This window comes from Hesperophylax consimilis, chromosome 1 (assembly GCF_061612785.1).
Source record: "Hesperophylax consimilis isolate HC1 chromosome 1, BYU_Hcon_1.0, whole genome shotgun sequence".
NCBI classification, from domain to species: Eukaryota; Metazoa; Arthropoda; class Insecta; order Trichoptera; family Limnephilidae; genus Hesperophylax; species Hesperophylax consimilis.
In genome coordinates, this window is record NC_142836.1 from 22841226 (window position 1) to 22864057 (window position 22832).

A 22832-nucleotide genomic window follows, 5' to 3' on the forward strand; every position below is an offset into this window, starting at 1 on the left:
TTAAGCGACGTGGTTATCACAGTTCGAATGACGTCACACCCACACCCGCCTCTTACCGCTCGGATTCCGCTCGTTTTGGCGGGCTTAATAAAATTTAAACTTAGAGACTTAATTTAATTATGAAAACAAACTTTAAAAAAAAATACCAGTATTTAAGTTTGAATGCGAACATTGATAAAAAAAAATTAAAAAAATGGACTCAACTTCCTTATTTTGACTAGGAATTGTCGTAGTCGTGACAATATAATACAACACAATTTAGTAATTGAACACTAGCGAATTTAGCAAGCGTATGCTCAGTGTTGCCAACTTAACGGATTTCCCGTCATATCTGGCGGATCGCAGTGTCCCGAAATGGGAATTGTCCCTGTCTTTAGGAATTTACAGGATGACGAATTTCCTCGCGGATTCGAATAAAGTAACATGGTACATATTATTAAAGGCGAAAATAGCCTATTTTTATGGATTTATGGAGAAATTTTGATCTCTGAAAATTCTATTCTCTAGCCCCCCTGTAATTCCTATATATCTGTAATTCCAGATATATAATCTTTTACTGAAAACACTCAATGAAAGTGCGATATCTTAATATTTAAAAATTCAGCTTGCGTATGTCTGTGCCTGCAAAACTCAAAAAGTAGTTGACCTGAAAAATTTCAAAGTTTGTTGTTATTAGTGCTAGTAGTGTTTAGAGTGGTTTGAATAATAGAAGAAGTCGGGGACGCCCGAGGAATACTTAAAACAATATCTCTGCACTGGAATGAGATACCGAGTCAAATTAAAGTCAATGTAATGTAGTTTTTTAACAGTAACATTGTGGTATACAGTAGTGAATGGTGGAAGAAGTCAGAGACGCCCGAGAAAGACATTAGCAAGAGCAAAACATTACGGAGTCCACTAGTAATAAATAAATAAATAATACTTACCTTTTTTTAAACTCCGATGATGTAATTTGAATTCAGATTAAAACAGTCTCAAAAACTCCTCCATCGAAAGTTTTATCATTTTTTTAGTAGCAATAATATTTTACTGGACTGTATATAATGTAATAACTAGTGCAGACCCGTGAAAAATCACGGAATATATTATGTATAATTAAAATTTAAAATAAGACAATTAAAATAATTTTCTCAGGCTAATGTAGGTCTCATAGAAATCGTTGCGTCTCTCTTACTGTCATGGTGAGAAATATGATTTAAACAGTGTTAGAAAGAGAAAAAACCACACTTTATATTCAAATCTAAAAGTTAACCACAGAAAAATTTAAATGTACATTCCTATTGATCCAAAGTTTTCGACTGCAATTTGAAAAAATAATAAGTAAAATGTAATGAGTAAATTTTTATAATAAATTACTCTAATAAGATATGTGTGACTCATTTCTGATATCACTAATATTAGTTAGAAATACCTAAGGTGAGCCATTTTTATGTTTGTAATCAAAAATTTTATATTTAAAAAACTGTATGTTTATTTCTAATAATAAAATTTTTAAGTGTATTTCATCACCTTTCAAAAACAGTCTTTAGTTTTCGGATACATTCAGAAATATTACATTTAATTGGGTTTTATTGCAATGCAAAAATAATCTCAATATATCTATTTCAATATGGCAGAGGCCTGAGGGGTTTAAATATTATATTATAAGTAGGTACCTACTATCGCTTGTCTGAGAGTGCTTGATTCACACAATCCGTTCCAATTTTGAAAATGACACAAATTCAAAGCAAAGTTAAGTTTAACCTCTCAGAAAAAGACTTTTATTTACTATGTGTTCCTTTGCGAACTGTCAAAACGTGATAATTTTGGTGATATTTACGAGTTTTGCTAAAAGCTTCATAACTCACGTTTTGGGAAACGTAGCCTCATTCTAAAAAATGTGTTGGAAAGATTATGAAATTCACTATCGCATTGTGTTGTAATACATAAAATTTGCGTTTCTAAATATACATTTTATGAAAACGTCAAAAATATCTAAAAATCGCTTACCATTATTTCAAAACTGTGAAAAATGTACTTTTTTCTGAGTATCATAAAGAAATAACACTTTATATATTGAAGAAATATAATTAGAAACTATTAGTCACCTCAAAATATTAACCGTCCAAACTAAAATATTTTTAATAAATTATTTAGAAACGCAATAAATTATGAACGAACAAGATGACAGATCCAATCGCCTTAGATAATGCACCTCTACTTTCCATAGATATTCTTGAATACAGACGCGTAGCGTTATTCATTATCGATACTCTCTTTTTTAAATCATGGCAATCCGTATACTAGTGATGGAAATAAATCGTTTTTTGTAAAATCTCGCGCGTTTACGTGAAAAGACGTTCTAATGTCTTGACCGCTATTATCATATTTACGTCTTTTGACGTTCTAATGTTCTGAGTGGTTAATGAATGTGAATAATTTCACAGAGGAATAATGCACAACACGGACAACAGAAATTAGTACATATTTTTTAAATTAAACAAATATTTTTTTTTTTACAAAATATAATTATATTTTTTTACAAAAAAGATTTATAAATCAAATAACAAATACTTTTTGATGTTGGAATTGTTGCTCATAATATACAAATACTCGTCTCTCAATCTTACTCAACAGTACTCCATTATCTATTATACAATACTTTTTAGAATAAATTATTTGTAGAATGTTACTTAAATAAAATACAATATTAAAAAAATGCTTGTTTACCTTACGTATTAGAAGTAACCTTAATATAATAACCATAGCATAGCTATATTGTGTAGTCCGCTTAGTAGGTAGTCACAGTAATCACATTATTCACTTTGAAACCTTCATAGAAGTAGTGCAAGCTCCTTTCTTGTTAGTTTTTAGGCAAGTAGTTCAAGTTACATATGAAGCACTTGCACTTGGTGATGTCAAACATTTGCAGGCCACAAGGAAACTGTAGAGCCGTCGAGGCTGTCAAGATCTAAGGCGGTGTCTATCATGGTAGTGTCGTGGAGTAGCCGCAGCTTACTGGCGCTGAGGACTGTAACGGCGCTCTTGTCTCTGGCGTCGGCCTGCGGCAGGCGGTCGGCCCAGGTCTGCGTGCTGTTGTTGGCGCTGTCCACTTTCGTGGGCAGCCTCGTGATGGTGCTGTCCTCGTTGGGCGCTCCCTCACGCTCCCGCTCCTGGCTGTAGGTTACATTCTGACAGACAGGGTCCACGGAGAGCTTCATGGAAGACGAGGATACCATCTCGATGTGATGTGAATGATGCATATCTTTGTCCCCCACCAGACTGTGTTTTGAACCTTTTAAAGAGAAACAAGATATTAGAATCGTTAACCTGTTAAACATCAGAGTAAGAAAAGTCAAAATACCCCTAACTAACCCTAACCTGTATACAAATATAATATATTATTTCTAGATAAACCTGATTACATACCACGCACGAAAAACAACAATCAACAGGGGTTTCAAAGAAATAATGACCTTTATATTACTTTGAAAACTCAAATATTTTCATTCTTGCCATGCCATTTTACGTAAATGAATGTTGAAAATTATTTTGTAAGCTGTCATAGAGGCTACATTCACAAAATAAACAGTAGAATTTACAGTGAAAGGAGTAAGTATTAGTTTTATTTCCTTGCAAGCGATTCTGATTTTGTCCTCTGTACAGTTTTCAAAGCATAAATAAAGGTTAATATGGCATCTGCAAAAAATCCGACATGGATGGTATTAGACCTCGCATGTTTTGCATTAAAATTTGGCTTGAAAATCAATCCATTGGTTAGCTATGCAACATTGGTATTGGCAGCTCTCCGTGCAGCGCAGGACTGCGAGTGGTGAAGCATTGTATACCAGGGAAATTGGAGTGGGGGTCACTAAACTAAGCAATAAGGCGACTAAAGATGAACAACTAAATCCTATGCATAAAATTTCTTTGGTTGTAGAGGTCCATAATGCAGATCAAAAAGAGATGAATATATTGTAAGTCTATTTCTTCAATCCTCATTACCTAACCACAACATCTGTCACATACGTAGTAAAAAAATGTATCACCTGTCAACACTACAGGATCCAAATCCAGATGGTGGTTCATGTAATGCGAGTCAGCGAGATTGGAGTAGAGGTGTCCCCGGGGGTGGTCTGTCTCCACCGCGGCGTCCATCCGGTCCCCGTGGGGCTCCGAGGGACTCCTGTTCTCCATCTCGGCCTCCGCCCCACCGTTGTCTAGCTCCCCGTCCCCTTCATCTATCCCGTACAGGTTGTTATAGCTGCCGTTCAGGGGCCTCATGTAGGTTCCAATAACTTCACCGTATTCTGCCGGAATAACATTAAAAGAAAATTATTAAATTAAAATAGACGAAAAGATAAAGCAAAGCATTGTATTCATGGGGCGGGCCACATTTTAATCTTAATTTTCATGGGATTGATTTATAACAAGATTCATATGAGAAAATTTTTTCTGTTGCTTTTTTAGTACATAAACAAATTTTTCACTCATGGCTGAAATTGAAAATATGGAAGTAATAATCAATTTCAGAATTGTAATTATAGGGGACGGACCAAATTTAGGTCCGTGAGCGACCACTGAACACAAAATTCCTAGAATATACTTTGTATAATCTATACTGATTTGAAAGAAAAGTGACGTGACGACATTTAAAAAGTTTTCAGTTATAGTAAGATGAAATTGACCCTTCTTTGGCCACAACACAGTTCATTGTTTTATCTCTTCAGTGAGGTGGGCGTAAAGTTTAAATACAAGCGAAAATAAAACATAAAATTAATGCAGCGATAAAAGACAAAGTAACAAAATAATATATACAGTCTAACTTGGTTATAACGATCACGGCAATAGCGAGTTCACGGCTATAATGAGCTATTACAAAACCATATTTTAGTTAAGGCTTATCTTCATATAATTGATGACCGTTTTAACGAGGTCGATTCCCTGATATACCGAGCAAATAATTTTGTCAACGCAATTTCTGAATACGTGAATGGGTTGCTGGGTCTGAAAAGTAGTTGGAAATTATTCAAGAATTATTCTCGAAGTAGTAACAAACAAAGGGCGGGAATTTCCCATCCCGTTTGGGACGGATTCATATTTTTTATGGCACTACCTGTGTAAGATTGTCGGCTATGTGAACCATTTGCTATCCATCGGGCACTATGTAAAATAGTCATAAAGTCTGCGAAATTTGAGTTTCGCAAATTTGTTCCCTTTTTACATCTTCTTTTGCATTACAATTCATCGTCTATTTTGTTTTAAGAACCAAAAAATATGTTTATGAAGGTACCTAGTTACGAGTACCTACATTCCTGCACGGGGTAAATTTTTGCCAGTGATGCACAAACTTTTTCAGCAGAAGGCCCGCTTTGCCTATTTTACCTTTATACAGGTCGCGACCTTACAATCGGATTTTTTTTTGTTTTCGTTGAGGGGGAGAAAGTTGACAGCGAAATTCAAGAGTTAAGGTTTCTGTTGAATTTTGTGTTATACAAACCGGTTCTTCAAATTTGCTTCCATTTAGGAAATGCAGCGTAAATTAACCAAAAGACTATAACATAATGTTCTCAGCAAGGGTTTTCAAGAATTACCCCAAATCAAAAATATAGCCAATTAGGCCGTATGAAATCGATTCGCGGGTTGTGCCTGGTTTGTGACAAATATTTTTTACAGCCGAAAACCAAAACAATCTCGCATTTAAGTGCGATTTTACGAGCGGTAGGTAGTAGGTACAGCACGCACAAACTAGTGATAAAAAGATACACAATTTAGTGATATTTTTATTGGAAGCCTTGAACCAGGTGATGATAGTTATAGTGCGTTGATTGTTTTGGTAAGGAATTTGAGAAGCATGAAAGCAAAATATTTTTAAAAAAACATTGATAATAAATTTGAGTAATATAAGTGTATTTTTAATTTTTTTTTTTTAATAGGTTAAACCTACTCGTATTTTGAAAATATACTGCACATTTGCGAATATATTGATAATAGAGGCATTTAGGTAGGTACATACGACTTTTAAAAAACTTTTTGGATATAATGATTAACGGCCATAAGGAGCAATTTTGGTTGGTCCCCTCGTGCTCGTTATAACCAAGTTTGACTGTACATAATTCACAAAATAATATGATTAAGTATTAGTTATATTTCCCTTCATTGTATCCTATGAATATAATAATGCACATTTGAAAATTATATTTGCAATAATTGTTTTTGAGATACGCAACAGATGGTAATGTAAAAAGATTAGTTAAAAAAAATGGGGGGCACTAGATTTTTTTTATATCAAAGTGGATGGTGGTCGGAATAAGTTTGAGAACCTGTGGTCTACTATGTTGGCTTTAACAAATTAATCTTTTTTGTCAAAGGTTTAATTTTAACAAATATTTAGGAAGACATGGATTATCTAAATAAATAAATTTTCATAAAGGTGTTCTCGACCCCCACATGTAATAATGTGGTAAAATCGGTAATATTTCTTGTAATGTTGGAAAATTTTCACAGATCAGAAAGGAATTTTGTATTAATGTTGATGAAACTCTGTTCTAATGTTTAGAAGGGACCAGAAAAAAAAAACTTCTTCAGTGGGAAAACCTTATACATATGCGGGATAAATTGAGCCATTTGTCAAATTCAGTCTTCAAGGGACCGAAAAAAAAAAACTTCTTAACCCTTTCAGACCAGGTGTATATTTGAAAATAAATAGATTTCAATATTTATACCTGTGATTTATAACAAATTTAACGAAAACTTTAACTTGAAAAATAATGAGGAACCCTGCCCTAAACTGACAAAAAAGTGGTTAGTAAATGAACAAAACGTTTATCTATCCTAAACATTATATTTGGTATTAATATTTAAACTTAAGCTAATGTGTATTATGTTATAACATTAAATGGTAGAACCTACAGACAAGCTGATTGCCACAGCTTTGTGGGACTACCCATATCTTATATTGTATTAAATGTAATTATATTAAATTTAATAAATAAAAAAATAAAAAAATAAAAAAAGACTTTTTTTCCACAATATCTAGAGCGAATAAAAATTGGTGGTTTTCGTTTTCCAATTGCTGACATTTTGCTATGGGAGTAGCTATGTTTGAAAGGTGATTTTTGTGTTAAATCTCAACCAAATTTTTTGTAAGTTTTAAAGATATTTTTTCAATGTTTAATTTCAATGTGATTTTTTAAAGTTAATGAAATACAGTCAAACTTGGTTATAACGATCACGGAAATAGCGAGGTCATGGTTATAATGAGCAATTATAAAATGATATTTTAATTCGTGCTTGTTTTCATACAATCGTATGCTGTTATAACGAGGTTTCATAATTGATGTAACGTCCAAATATTTTTGTCAACACGATTTCTAAATAGGTAAATACATATTTGCGTTTGAAAAAAAAACCCGATTCTCGAAACCAGTCATAAACAAGACAAAAGGATGCCGCCCGGCGGCTCGGACTTCCCTTAAAATACCATTAGGGACGGATTATCCCAAGCTTTTATGACATTTAGCCTGAGTTGCCGCTCTACGAAACATTTCTATTCGGTAGGTACTATCGCGAACCATGTAAAAAGGGTCATATAAAACCTAAGTCATACGAATATTGGGGCTTCCAATTTGGTTCCCTTTTTACAACTTCTTTCGTTTTGCTACTCATGTTATGTAGGCTGATATGAGTAGGTACCTACGTACACAGTTTATTAAAATCATATCTTTAGTGATTAGTCAGTCAGAAGTAAACCACAACCATGTCTAACAAGAGGAAATGTCTCTCAATTCGCGATAAAGTCCATATTATTCGGGAATTGGAACGCAAGTAATATCAAGTGCGTGGGTTCAGAGTGTTTGGCCAGAGTTGAGAAAGGATTTCCGTGACCAGGACATTTATAATGCGGATGAGACAGGATTTTTTTATAACTTAACACCCACTAACACCTTTAAATTTAAAGGTGATAAATGCATTGCCGGGAAAAAGTCAAAAGTTCGTTTGACAGTGCTTGTGTGCGCCAATATGACCGGAACGGATAAACGAAAACTGTTTGTTATTGGGAAATCACTCAAACCGCGATGTTTTAAGAACAAAAAAATGCCTTTAGAGTACACAGCTAATAACAAAGCATGGATGACTTCTGAGATTTTCCGCAAATATATTTCCGACTGGAACAGGGAGCTTTTTAAGAAGAAGAGAAGCATTCTTCTTGTAGTGGATAACTGTCCTGCGCATCCAAAAATAGAAAATTTATCCAATATAAAACTTGTTTTTCTGCCGCCGAATACAACATCCATATTACAGCCAATGGACATGGGTGTAATAAACAGTCTGAAAAAATTTTATCAGAGGTTCGCGGTACTTCATCTTATTGGCCAGAGGGAGAAAAAGTTGAATGAGAATTTAACAATATTGGATGCGATCATTCTTTTAAATGATGCGTGGACTAATGTATCACTGAGTACAGTTGCCAATTGCTTTATAAAATCTTCATTGAAAACTAGAATTGATGATGTGCATGAAGAATACGACGAAGAAGACAACATGCCATTATCAGAGTGGCTAAGAATGAATAATATTAATGATTTTAATAATGACAATATCGCAGACTTTGTGCGTGTTGATGAGGGTTTATCGACATGTGGACTTCCAACGGATAGTGATATCGTAGAGTCTGTGTTGCATAAAGAAAATGAAGGTGATGAAAGCAGCGACGATGATAATATGAGTACAGAACCGGAACAAATTACAATAGGGGAAGCTAGTGATATGATGGACAAATTAGTGAGTTTTTTCGGTAGCAGTGAACCAGATGATGAAACTTTTAATGCGTTAAGTGTTTTGAGGGGGAAAATAAGAACCATTAAAGTGAAAACATTAAAACAATCCTCGATAATGATTTTTTTTAGTACAAATGATTTAGAGTAAAATAAAAACTTTTGTTTAATGTTAAGTGTTTGTACAATTTATTACATATAATAATTAGTGTAGTTGTAAGTTTAATCGTTCTATATTAGGGTAAGTACCTATATTACATATATTTAAAAAAAAATAACGTGTTTGATTTATAATGCATATGTATGTTTTGTGAGAGCTTTATACTATGTAGGTTTATGTATATAAATTCTTATAAACCTATTTTGGATATAACGAGTAATGGCTATAAGGAGCAAATTTAGTCGGTCCCCTCGTGCTCGTTATAACCAAGTTTGACTGTATTATATTTTTTTGTATGTACGATTTGTCATTTTATGTGAAACACCCCTCTCTGAGACCTAATGTTCTTTCAAATTTTTTCAAACAGCTCTGCCAACTTTTATCAAGCATCAAATATTATGTTCGACCACTGTCAGTTATAATTCAGGTCTGAAAGGGTTATTCATGAAACTTCTCAAGTCAAAGCACCACAAAGTAATGCAATATGATGTGTTTTTGTTTTGAACATTTGATCTATTTTAGATGGTTTAATTAAATACTGCGAGCATAAATGAAATAATGGAGCATTTAAGTGCAGAAAAAAATGAGAAGAAAAGGCCTATAAAAACTGATTTATAGTTTAAAATCTCCTTATGAATCCCTTTTCGGTTATGGTCTTATTGTATAATGTGACAAATGAAAATTATCATAAAACATTTAAATATTTGTTTTTTCTTGCATAAATCAAAACAGGCGGCTGGTGTTAAGCGTGAATTTAAACCTTAATGCCATCTACATAAGGAGTGTTATTGATAGGGGCTCGATTCCAAATGTTAGACAACATGGTGCATCGCCTTAAGGTTTCACTGTAATACCTTCTACAGCAAATAAGGATTGAGGTTTGGAACAATCTAAGTACAAAGATGATAAATGCTTGTGTTTACCATGTGGTGAGGCAAGAGCAGGAACAGGAACGGAGTACTCGTACTGAGATGTTATTGTCGGGGAGAAACCATTGGCCTAAAAATACAGTTAACATGAGATGCAACACCAAATCAATTAAGGGAACACACCGTGCAACACTTAAATCAACAAATAATATCAGTCAGCGTAAAACATCCCAACATTGTGATAGTCCTTACCCTTTGTTGCGCCTCGGCCATTTCTACTTTGAACTCATTGGTGACGACGCCACGTCTAAAAAAAAAATAATAAATGTAAAAATATATAAATCCACATTGGGTAAAAAGGGTAACCGGATAAAACAACAATGACAAAACAGGACATGCTAAACGAATAGGTAAGGTGAGGTTTTTTTTTTCTTCACTCTTCTTCATGTTCTGTTAAGTCATGAAACCATAAGATAAGATTTTATTCAATGTAAAAATCGAATATAATTACCGGTCAATGAGTGAAGGGGCAACAGGGCCACACAAGACGTGCCAGCAGTTACTGCAAACCCCTCCTCTTGAATAAGGATTGGGGCTCTCCTGTCCATGCTTTGAGGAAAATGATCCTTTAATCTGAAAATACAGGAAACAACCATTTTAGGTTATATATAATATTAGTCAACAATTAGCAACTGAAAGAATCGTTCCTAATAATATAATAACTAAACAACTATTCTTTCCAACCAACATTAAAGATGACTTCCTACATTCAAAATATACAACTGGTTGTGGATCCCACTATTAAATTGCTAATAATTGGATAATTTGTATAGTACTGATTTTGTAAAAAAAATCACCTCAAGGGCGCTTTTTAGGTTTCTTTCTTGGCAAGCATGGGTAACTGCATTTATAAACGATGCACAAATCGACCCCTTAAATGAGGTTACACAAGTGGCGAGTGGCGTAGACGTGGCGCGGAATATGGCTCCTCCATAGACTTTGTGCCCGAGCCATGACACCTGTGTATAATTTACGCCATACAAGTCCATAATGCGTTGAAATAAAATATTTATGTAGGTTCCTAAATCTGATATTTTTCGTCATATTGTTAACTGAAGATATATACACCTTTACTAACACTAAGGACGGGTTGTTTCGGAGAATTTGAACAATTCATCAAATTTCAACCTTCATTTTCAGGTCCGTATGTGGCCCCCACTATTCGACAGTGAAATAATTTTTTCATAAACATTAATTAAAAATGTGAATTATTTTTATTTATTTGTTAGTTTTAATTTTTTTGAGTGCCTAGGTTTATTAAATACGTTCGTATGTTTGCGATATTGTATGTATGAATGGTTCCTTTGCTGACAGTACTTGTCGCAATCTGTCTAGCGGTGAGCCAGACTGCACTCTTCACGCTAGCCTGGAACGGAGAGTTCTATTTGCACATCACTCCTTGTACACGCAGAAAACACGAAGTGAACGATCGCCACGAACTGAGCCGATGAACGCCGAAGGCGCCAAAATACATGGCACACGACTTTGACAGTGAAAGCAATAAACATGGCCCCGACAGCCAAACCGACAGTAGTCACGAACTCGTACCGTCCTGATCGGTTCGGCGATCATCGGCTCAGTTCGGGTTTTCGGCGTGTACAAGGAGTGATGTGCAAATAGCATTCCCCGCCTGGAACCGCGTTGTTGTCATTTTGATTGCGATTGCTGCCCCGAGTTTGTCGATTAAAAATATTACCACCACCCACCCTACCGATATTTTAGAATGTGCTCTAGAGTACAAAAAGGTTGGGAACCCCTGCTCTAACTAATAAAAATAATAAATAACGAATTCCTTCTGACGGGGAATACCCCGGATCCCCAAAAATAATTCTGTTCTGTTCATTGTAAGTTGAAACTGTTGAAGACCGTTGAAAATATTAGGCATTGGGATATATATTAGCATTGATGAAAAATACATTCTTTGCTTGCCATTATATATTTGCTTGATGATTGGCGCTACGTGTCGGCTGTTTCGGATGGAATCATAAGACCAAACCAAAAGACCAATCCAAATTATGCATAACATCATTCAATAAGTGTAAATAGTAGCATTTTTTTATTAGACAAATGCATTACAAACGTTACTGTCCCTTCACTTTTTTGTCGCTTCATACACAAATAATTAATAAAAAATTTCAATTTACGAGTTAAAGTATTTTTTCAAATTGCATTCGGAAACTTTTATTTCATAAAGGTGCAAATTTTAATTCTTTTGTGGTTAATTTCTAAATTTGGATATAAAGCGTGATATTTTCTCTTTCCAACCCCGTTTAGATCATATTTCTCACCATGACAGTAAGCGAGATACAACGATTTTTATGAGACCATATTAGTTGTTCCCAAAAGCAAACAGATTAGCCTGAAGGGATAATAAATAAGTACAATAAAAAAAAATTAAATTAAGGTATTCAACTTTCAGCACTCTTTCTATGGATAGTAATAATAGTATAGATAGTAATCATTGATTGTACGTCAGGTAGGTCTAGCTTGTATACTCACATCTTCATTGGTGGTCTGGTCAGTGGTGATGAGGTATGTGTGGAAGCCGGCCAGCCCCAGCACGGACCAGACAGACAGGAAACAGACGGCGCACACCACGGCCGAGGCGGGTGATGCTCGCAGGGCCTCCAGCAGGGCACGCCCCGGGGGCTCTCGTGACACTAAAATAAAACACCATGCTTTCAATAAATACAATCAAAATTGTGATATTGGAAAATGGTTAAAACGTTTCACATTTTCACTACTTCTTTGGAGTAAAAGCCATGAAAAACTGTAATCTAAACAAAAGTGGCGGCTTGTACTCACAAAAATGGGTGGTGCGCTAAAAATATTGTCAGTCTATCCCCTACGCCAGGTAAAGCATACTAGCCATTTTTAAGCTTTTACCGACCTGCTGGAATTCTCCGTAAGCAAACTGTGAACTAAAGTGGTGACATCTCTATTCGGCACTACAAGTAAATGTACTGTGTCTTTGTGTATTCTCGGAAAGCCATATGCAATCAGCTTGCACCATGTGACTTATGACACGAAAAACTGTTATGAAGCAGTGTTAATAATAAATATAAATACTATAATTGTTATTTACTCACAGTAGTATAATAAACGCTGCTCTATAACATGATCCGCCGCAGTACAATCTGCATCAGTTAAGTACTAGATAATTATTTCCTAATTAATTAATTAATCAGTGGATGAGTAGGACAACACTGGAGGAACGAAGCGAGCGGGTTCTGTTTTCGGAGGGGTTTACTTTAGGATTTAGCAGTCAACTAGATTAAGAATTAATTAGATGAACGTCGTCTCACTTGGGCAGGATCGCTGTGTTAAGGTTCTCTTATATGAGATGTGGTTATTCAATTGAGAGTAAATACTCTAAATATGTCGCTATTTGTGACATATTTATGTGTAATGGCATGATGAAACGCACATGATCGAGAATGAAAAGTGACCGTTATCGAGTTCATCAGTTGTTTATCCGCAGCAATCAGATAACGCCGTTCATTATTCACATTGGTGAAAAGTAAAGTAAGATTTCTTTGTCACCCAATCACTGCGAAGCCACGCGCATCTGCTCAATCGGAAAACAGCAAGTATTACCCGTGTCTTCAGAACCCCTCATCCCACTGATGGAAGCATGGCCTGGACCATGCCACGCTATCCAGCAAAGATGAAAACCGTTCCCTGATGGTTTTCTCCGTTACAATCAACGACGGCGTACGTAATCAGTGATTTATAGAATAGGCTAGCTACCAAGACGGTCCATCGGTAAGTCGTCCTCTAACCAATTTGGTAATCTATTATCCACTGTAATTCCATATCAGAACGAAAGAATGAAAATTCAAGCCAGTTGAATTTAACTTAATATTTTTATAATACAAATACGAGGGTGGTCTGAAAAAATTCCATCAATAAAAGCTAATGAATGTAGTTGTGCATCTCTTGACAGTTACTCACCAAAGTTTCGTACATTTTGGACGCGCAGTTTTTAGTTGACAGTCGTTTGAGTGAGTCGATGTTTGTGTTTTTGTGAAAATGGAAAACATTTGAGTATCGAGTTGTTATTAAATTTTATGTTTTTGAAAGGCAATACGCCTACGCAAATCAAAGATGAGTTGGACTCTGTGTATGGAGACTGCACCATCATTTACCACAGTGAAATTTGGGGCAGCTGAATTTAAAAGTGGCCGTAAGAGCTTAGGAGACGATGAATATTCGGGACATCCAAAAACTGCAACAACTGACGATAACATTGCTAAACTTCACCAAATATTGTTAGACAACCGCCGAATTAAAGTGAGAGAGATAGCGAGGTTATGAAAATGTCCAAAGAACGTGTCTGTCACATATTAAATCAAGATTTAGACATGAGAAAATCTGCGCGTTGGGTGCCGCGTTTGCTCATGTTAGACCAAAATCGTGTTCGAATGAACATTTTCAACGCTCTGTTGGCGCAGTTTAGGCGCAATAAATCCGAGTTTTGGCGCCGATTGATTACTGTAGATGAAACTTGGATACACGATTATACGCCAACAAAAACACAGTCAAAACAGTGGACTGCAAAGGGGGAACCGGCTCCAAAAAATCCAAAAACTGTTTTCTCGGCTGGGAAAGTGATGGCGACTGTTTTTTGGGATAGTCATGGAGTTATCTTAATTGATTATCTTCAAAAAGGAAAAACTATTACAGGATAATACTACGCATCATTACTTGACAAGCTGAAGGCAGAAATTGCGGAAAAACGGCCACATTTGCAAAAAAAGAAAATCCTTTTTCACCAAGACAACGCGCCATCTCACACCTGAGCGGTTGCCATGGCAAAAATCCACGAATTACGGTTTGAACTGTTTGACCATCCGCCTTACTCACCAGATCTAGCCCCAAGCGACTTCTTTTTGTTCCCTAATCTGAAAACTGCGCTCAGAGGACAGAGATTTTCGTCAAATGAGGATGCAATCACCTTTGTGAACAATTATTTTCCAGAGAAAATCGGAGAATACTATTTGGACGGGTTAGAGAGATGGGAGCATCGCTGGGAGAAGTGTGTAGAGTTACAAGGAGACTATGTAGAAAAATAAATTCAACTAAAAATTCTTGTTTTATTGTTAGGTCGGAAACTTTTCAGACCACCCTCGTACTTTTCAGTGGCGTTTCGTGAAAATCAACAAAAAATTGAAATTTTGAAAAAAATATATATTTTCAGCTACAACATCAATAATATCTTATTTTTTAATCTTACCGCTCCCTAGCTCACTGAAAAGACACGGACCACCACTGATACTTACTATTAGGTGGTATCTTTACTGGTTGATAATTATTATTTTTATTACTGACCAAAATTAGAGGTTGGAAAGCTCGCGAGGCGAACGATCCTGAACTGCTCTTAACAAGTTAAAGCTTGACACACTTATTTTTGCAGGCCGTCAAAGGTGCCAGGAGGCCTCAAATCAAAAAGAAAGTTTTGAATGAAAAAGTCCGCGCAGCCGATAAAGATAGAGAACAGTTGATTTACGTATGCATGCATAACAATGAAGTGTTTTCACACATTCTCTTATTTAGTTATATTGTCAAGCCAAGTTCTTTAAAAAAATATATCAACTTACGTAATACTAGATGTGTGATTCCACAGGCAAATATAAATACGGCAAGAAACGCTAATGAGACGATGAACATGTAGAAGAAACGGTAGTTTCTTTTCCCAACACAGTTGCCAACCTGAAATAGTAAAAAAATTACAAATAAAGCATGCGTAATTTAAGCATGGATAGTGATAACGATCATGATCAATCATAATGATTTTCTCTCCATCCATGAACAAGATAAGAACTATGTACTATGCATTTGGAAGATAACATTATATATGTGATTATCACAAATCATCGGAGCCAAATTTATGGGCTTCAGATTATTGCTCACAATCTATCTGATGAGAAATTGAGTCAAGAATTCGGATTTTTTTATTTTTAGTTTATCTTCAGGCCTATTTAACTTACCGAGTCTGGCAAATATGCAAAATTTAGAAAGTGGCATGCTTGTGCTGAACTATTTATCTTCAAGGACAACTGACGCCAATAATGATTATTTTCCCAGTAAATGTAAAAACTTGGAAAACAAATTAAGGGTAATTAAACAGCAAGTTATATTGCTAATAAGATTGTCTTGTGATGATAGTACACATTAGTATAACATACCCAGGGGCAGTGATGGTCGAATCTATCGACGCAGTTATCACACAGAGAGCAGTGAGAGGCGCGTGGGGGGCGGAATATCTTGCAAGTGTAACAATACTTGAGTTTGACGGGTTGGCCGCGCACCAACACCTCCTTTGTGCGAGGGGGCGGCCTCAACGTCGGGGAATTACACGAATTGGGCACCTCTGAAACATGCATATTTATTATTGACATGACATATCTGCAATTACTTTGAACAATAAGGTTTTGGTGAAAAATCATAAAAGTACGATGATTCTCTATATATTTTGTTACTACGCTAGCTACGTCCTTCATCAATGCATAAGCAACTTTTATTTACTTATTATGATGAAAGTGGTAGGAATCCAAATATTATCAGGTTATTCGTAACGTGGGAATTTTTACTTCATTTTTATTAAAAAAAAAATAACCTACCAATTTGTTTCTCAATGTAGTTAGCTTCGTCGTACGCCGCCCGAGGTATGATGCCGGGATCGCTGAATGAAGTCCGCAATAGCGAGCCCATCGTAAAAATAAATAGAATAGCACCAATGCATGGAATAGCTGCCGTTATATGAACAGCCAAAAATGGACAGCTAGAAAATAAATTCGATACGACATTAAAATCGTGATCATTAAACATAAATATTGAATGGTTCAATATTTTCTGTATTCAATATACAGTTCTCTAGCACTAATCCGCCAATCCATAAACCGGGCAAGTGTCCAATTAGTGAAAGCAGCGGATTATAGTGCATGCATACAAATATATATAAACTAAAACAGGATAGATTAGATTGACGATAGATTGAACTTAAAACATTGCTTTGTAGGAAACTGAGCAAATGATTGATACAATCATTGTAATGCAAATCCATCCTAGAAAGGGTCATATCTAGCCACTTTCTAGGATAGACAAATACTCCAAGTTTTGAAATACAATTATCTAAAAAAAACTTGAAAATCATTTTTATTATTAACTAGCTGTACCCCGCCACGCGTTAGTTAGAGAAACAATAGCGCGTTTTACATTCATGTCCAAGAGATGGCACTGTTTTAGAAAAAAAGCATGTTTTTATCTGTCACGGGTCACAACTATACAATATAAGTTTATAAAAATGCACATATGTATTTGAATGTAACGTTGTGTCAAAATTTCAAAGCAATCGGAGATCAACTTTTAAGATTAAATTTTAAGAAGATTTTGAACAAACGAACATTAACATTTTTATTTGTATAGATAGATAATACTTAGACTGTGATCTACTTGTGATTGATTAGCTAAGTCAAAACGGCGAGCGTTCGAGAAATCGAGCAGCCTCATTTCATATGGACATACCTATGGCGCGCACCTCCTCGCAGTCACGTTTAACGGTGAGAATTCGAGCAAGGCGAGCAGCCTCATGTCGTATGGACTTACCTATGGCGCGCACCTCCTCGCTAAATCATATTCACATGGCACAGGGTTGTTACGCTGTTACGAAATCCAACATCCCAGAAATGTTGTAAGAAACATTGCACTGTGACAGCCTTGTTTCGTACATTTCTTTGTTTTATTATTTTATTGAAATGCGTATAAACTTACTCAAATATAAAAAATAAAACGCTGGTGCAAGTGATGAGGAAGACGGTGAGATAGAATACTCCGTTATGAGGTGCCGTTATGAGCCGTCCATTGCAGATGAACTTGTTCCGACCCGCAAACACCTCCCATTTCCGGGTCACCTTTTTTGAAGTCATTCTTATTTAGTGATTAAAAGAAACATATCTGCAAATAAAGGAAAAAAAATAATTATTTTTTTTAATATTTAAAGCAATTACATGACAGTGGTAATAGAGTCGACAGAACGATACAAATTTTGATAATTTTACTCTACAGAGACTGTATTGTGTGTAAACTAATATTTATAAATGTGTTGATAGAATGCAGCAACATATTGACAAATACAGTCATAAAAATGTAGCACTAGAAGAAATAGTATCTACTGTAGAAGGGGTTTCCAATCTTTGCTGTCCCGTGACCCATTTAAAAAAACCTCACAGCTCACTTATCTAGTTTTAAAAAAGCGTGAGAAAGGGAAAATTATTTTATTTCATAATATTATTTAGAAAGTGACAAGACAGAAGACAATAACAAATAAGCAACATTTAAATAAACATTCCATGAGATGGAAGAAGCTTTTGATAGTAAAAATTGTCCATCAAAAACAGGGATATACTAGCACAGTGGGGGGAAAACGTACTGACCATAAAACTTATTTAAAATATCTTTTTTTAAATTCCAGGCGAAAATTCCCTTTAATTTATTATTTTAGTGATTTAATATTCCGTTAAGGGAATATTCTAGGCAAAATGGTTTAATTTGATGGAAAAGAGCTACTAAACACTTCTAAAACTACCTTACGTATGCCATTCCCAGACTTGATATTTTTATTACCAAATAATGGACTGTTGTTTTTCACTCTGCAACTCTGAGTTTTTTTTGTAATTAGTGCAGACATTTGACCATAATAAATAAAAGTTTATAGCATTAATAATGATTTTAGACAATATTTTTTACATAAAATATGTAGATATACACACATCTGTGGAATTGCCATCTCTTTTTATCGTCATGATATCTGTTGTTATAAATAATTAAATAAATACTTCATTTGGCACCATATTTCGAAACATTTCACAGCTTTTTGTCATTCCAAGATAGAAGCCCTCGTCGTCGGAAGGAACTCTACGCGCTCCCTGTTTTATCATCTATGTATATCTTTGAAAAATGCCCTCAAAACAAAGAATACTGACTCACTTAAAGCACTGCAATCATCTGAGAAAGCTTGGAAAGCAGTAAATTTTACCAATTTTATTTTTTCATTATTGTATTATTTTTTAATGAAACGCATAAAAAAAATATCATTTTGAGTGCGGATATGCCAAATGGTTAGAACAAACTTGGCTTATCGGCGTGTTAGGTCATTCGATTTACATGTATGCGTGAGAATTATTGTCTTTATTCACTCTGCGCAATTGTTAGAGTGAACGCTTTTAAATTAAGTGTACATGACGTTTGGAAACTTAGAGGCAGTTTTTATTTATTTATTATTAATATTTTACTAGTAGTTTATATATGTGGTGTTTGGTAATTAAACCATAACGGTTATAGATGTATATGGAGTATTTAATTTTTTTTTAAGTTTATCGCAGTTAATTTATTTTTTATCTTTGTAGTTTAGGTACGTGGTGTTTGGTAATTAAACCAAAACACTTATAGTGTAAAGAGTAAACAAGTTTATTTACATTTATTTATTTTATATTTATAGTTTAGGTACATATTGTTTGATAATTTAACCAAAACACTTATAGTACCGCTTGTACTATGAGTTTCCGGAAATTGTATTATACAGGTACATACATTAATGATTTGTTCATTTTAGTCTGGTAGGTACCGGAAATTGTACCGGACCATTGTGATTTCGTTATCACAATGGTGTATCTCTTTAATATTCGACATTTTTAATGATAACAATGAAAAAACGTAGGTATCTAATTCCAAAGACAAAAGTCAGCATAACTAAATTTCGTCACTTTTTTATGAAACTATATATTTAAATTTTAAAAAACATTTTTTTTATATATAATCCACCCCAGATTACGACATCTACTTATTTAGTATAATGATAATCCATATTAAAATGGCTTTTAAATTAAAAAAAAAACTAAAATCGTCTCCAATTGTGGGAAGATTCACCAGGTTCCCACTTGAACAACGAATTTCCGTACTCCGTGTTTAACGAAGGCAATCCCAAACCCGCGCCGGGCGATCTCCCAACAACATTCGCAAAACTGACATGCGACCACGAATTATGGGAAAGGAACCGAGTACTGCAAAACGCCGCTTACGGTTTCTTCGTTCCTTTTCCATAATTCGTGATTATGGAGAAGGAACTGATGGAAAACTGAAAAAATCCAATGTCAGCCGTTCAAATCTAATATGATTTTAGAATGACAAGCAAATTATGAAACATTTGTAAAAACGATCATACTAAATACTCTACCAAAATAATAGGTTCCGTAAACAAGTCACACTTTCTTATTGGTTTGTTGTTTTACTTTAATATTCCGAATTGGTATTGTGCATGACAGTGTACCTTCGCAAAACAAGTCTAATATTTTATTTTGTAAATTTGAAGTAATAATAAAGACATTATGATAGTTAGGGAATTCTTCCGTACCTATAACGTACGCTTAACAGGTTGACTGCCGTTATGGCAAGGTCAATGAGTGGGAAAAGCCCATTATTTATTCCTGCAGAAACGCTTCAATGGTGTTTGTTGTGCGTTTATACTTTTAGTGGAAAATATTTTATAATTTCAAATATTTAGATTTGTTGGAAATCGGGAAAATAAAAATTATACATTTGTGCCGAGTGCGTGATAGGTAATGGGATTGAAATTTTCATTCTCAGTGCCGAGGATACTGACAGATAGAAGTAACATAATGTTATCATGCGTAATTGCATGATTGGCATCCCGTGCATTCCTTTCATCATGCACAAACGCATGATCAGTAGTCAACCTGTTAATATAATATCGAGGAAAAAAACAATTTCAATAAGGAGAAATTCCCTTTCTCCCGGAATCTTATTTATTTTGAAAATACTTTGATAATTATTGATTACTAGAGCACTTGTGAAAAATCACAGGATTTTATAATTGTAGGATTTGTGAAGCACAAGAGTCTAAGTGATAGGAATAAATAAAATGCGTAAATTAAGTTGTTAAGTTTGGCGATTTTCTCACGAAAACGACGCTATACAAATAATCCAATCATTAACCGTCTGGAGCCAGTGAGACTATGCCATCCCCAATCGGGGTATGTTCTGAGGCTGAAGGTAGTGGGAAGGGGAAGGAGGTGGGGATCTGGTCACCAAACATGGCTAAAGCCATTTCATGAAATGTTTCAATGTTTAATGGTGATTTTTCACCAGGGTGATAATATTTAAGAATAACTTCCAGTCTGGAATGTGCTGCAAGTATACTATATATTATTTTAATGAATAAATTATAAAATAACCCAAATTCATCAAACAAAATTTACTTGGATTTTAACCCACAACTTTCGAATTGTTAGTCGAGAGCCTTACCCCTCGACCATAGAGGCCGTAAATATAGACAGAGAAATACATTTCAAATAACATTATTTTTTAATAAAATAATTTTGGAATACAATTAATTAATAAGATTTATACAATTAAATTATAAATTAAAAGTTCATCGTACTTGAATAATTTTACCCGCTACACAGGGATACAATTTCGAATCATGCACCCACTCACCGACAACCGAAATTAATATGTTTAATTATTTGAATAACCTATGATAGAATAAGTGTGTATTGTGTATATGTGTAGTGCAGAAGTTAATACTCTGAGATCTAAGATTAATTTAAGATTATTAATCTCTTCATAATAATCCTATGTTGTAACTAATTATTGCACAGATCTGTGTGAAAAAGTGCCTTACTACATACATTAAAATTGAGCCAACAGTTCACATTATGATAATGCTACAACATAAGTTGAATGAACATTGTTTAAAATAACATTTTAAATAGTTTTTCTCAGATGAAATTTGAGGAGTAAATAATGACAATGACAGTAATAATAAAACGATGGCTTTATTGGAATTTACAGAAAAGCTTATCTTTCGTAGTAGAGATAATGATATTTGAAAATAATGATTATTACAATAATTGATTTGAGATGCCAAAATTATATTTAAAAAATACTACATATTTATATGACAAATGAGAATAAAAACGATCGGAGCTAATTTCAAGGATTAAAAAAATTAAACTTCAAGGATAATTTGCGGAAATTATTAATTTAGTTTTACAGCTCGATTGTGTAAAATCAAATGTCAAACACGATCAAATTTTGGCAGGGTTGAGAAGGAAATGCCATATTACCCGTACCTTAGTAACTGTCTAACATGAAAATAGACGTTGATAACACATGTATTAAACCAAAGCAATTTAAGCAAATAAATGAATGATACAAATTATTGCAATAATCTCACCTAGGTCATCAGCTGGTAGTACAAATAAACAAATCTATCAAATTCATCTTGTTGCTAACCTCCGTATCACAGTATCATAGATATACTGTCAGATAAATGCAGCAGTTATAAATTAAATGATACATGAAAAGGAATTGCGGCCGGAAGGAGTTACGAAAATAAAAATAAAACTGCCCACAGCAGTACACAATAAACACGGCAGGTCCAGGGAGAATGGAAACGAACGAAACCACAGATGAACGAAAAACGAAACGAATGAAACGATAAACGATGCATCACAGACAACAATCAAATATCATTTATCTACATAGAGAAATGGCCGAATAAAATCTTAGGGTGGCGACACATTATGCTTTACGCATCAATGGGTTTTATATAACACATATCGCTCGCCATATAATCCCATATAGACCTTTCACACCTGAAATGGCGAGTGATATGGTGTTATTAAAAAACGCTTTGATTCGTATAGCACAATGCGTCGCGAATCCTAATGCTACGTATACATATTCGAACTGAATCTCAACTTATGGGAAAGAAACGAAGCAACCGTAAATGGCACGAAATGCCGCTTGCAGTCGATTCTTTCCTTTCCCGTAATTCGTGGTATGGTTTCTCGTTTAGGTTCGCTAATGTATACGTACCCTTAGACACATGTCGCCACGCCCACACTTATAATACATCACCTGTCAGGCGTGACTGGTCCATATTAGATTGTATGGCGTACGATA

The 22832-nt window shown here is 34.7% G+C and overlaps 1 protein-coding gene across 1 annotated transcript; it reads right to left on the reverse strand.

The window, feature by feature from the left end:
- Nucleotides 1-2564: 2564 nt before the first annotated feature.
- On the reverse strand, nt 2565-22329 carry app (Palmitoyltransferase app). The gene is made up of 11 exons (XM_089637039.1): nt 22102-22329; nt 17619-17801; nt 16469-16629; nt 16034-16218; nt 15446-15557; nt 12345-12505; nt 10297-10418; nt 10038-10092; nt 9840-9915; nt 4029-4289; nt 2565-3274 (listed from the first exon to the last, which is right to left on the reverse strand). The coding sequence occupies exons 2-11, from the start codon at nt 17771-17773 to the stop codon at nt 2898-2900; spliced, it is 1665 nt and encodes a 554-aa protein (XP_089493165.1). The 5' UTR covers nt 17774-17801; nt 22102-22329; the 3' UTR covers nt 2565-2897.
- Nucleotides 22330-22832: the final 503 nt, after the last annotated feature.

Coding starts and splice junctions, on each gene's coding strand:
- app (XM_089637039.1), bottom strand. CDS start 17,773: ATGACTTCAAAAAAGGTGACCCGGAAATGGGAGGTGTTTGCGGGTCGG. Junction 10,419..12,344: donor ACCAGACCACCAATGAAGAT/GTGAGTATACAA, acceptor CTGTATTTTCAG/ATTAAAGGATCATTTTCCTC. Junction 9,916..10,037: donor TGGCCGAGGCGCAACAAAGG/GTAAGGACTATC, acceptor CTGTATTTTTAG/GCCAATGGTTTCTCCCCGAC.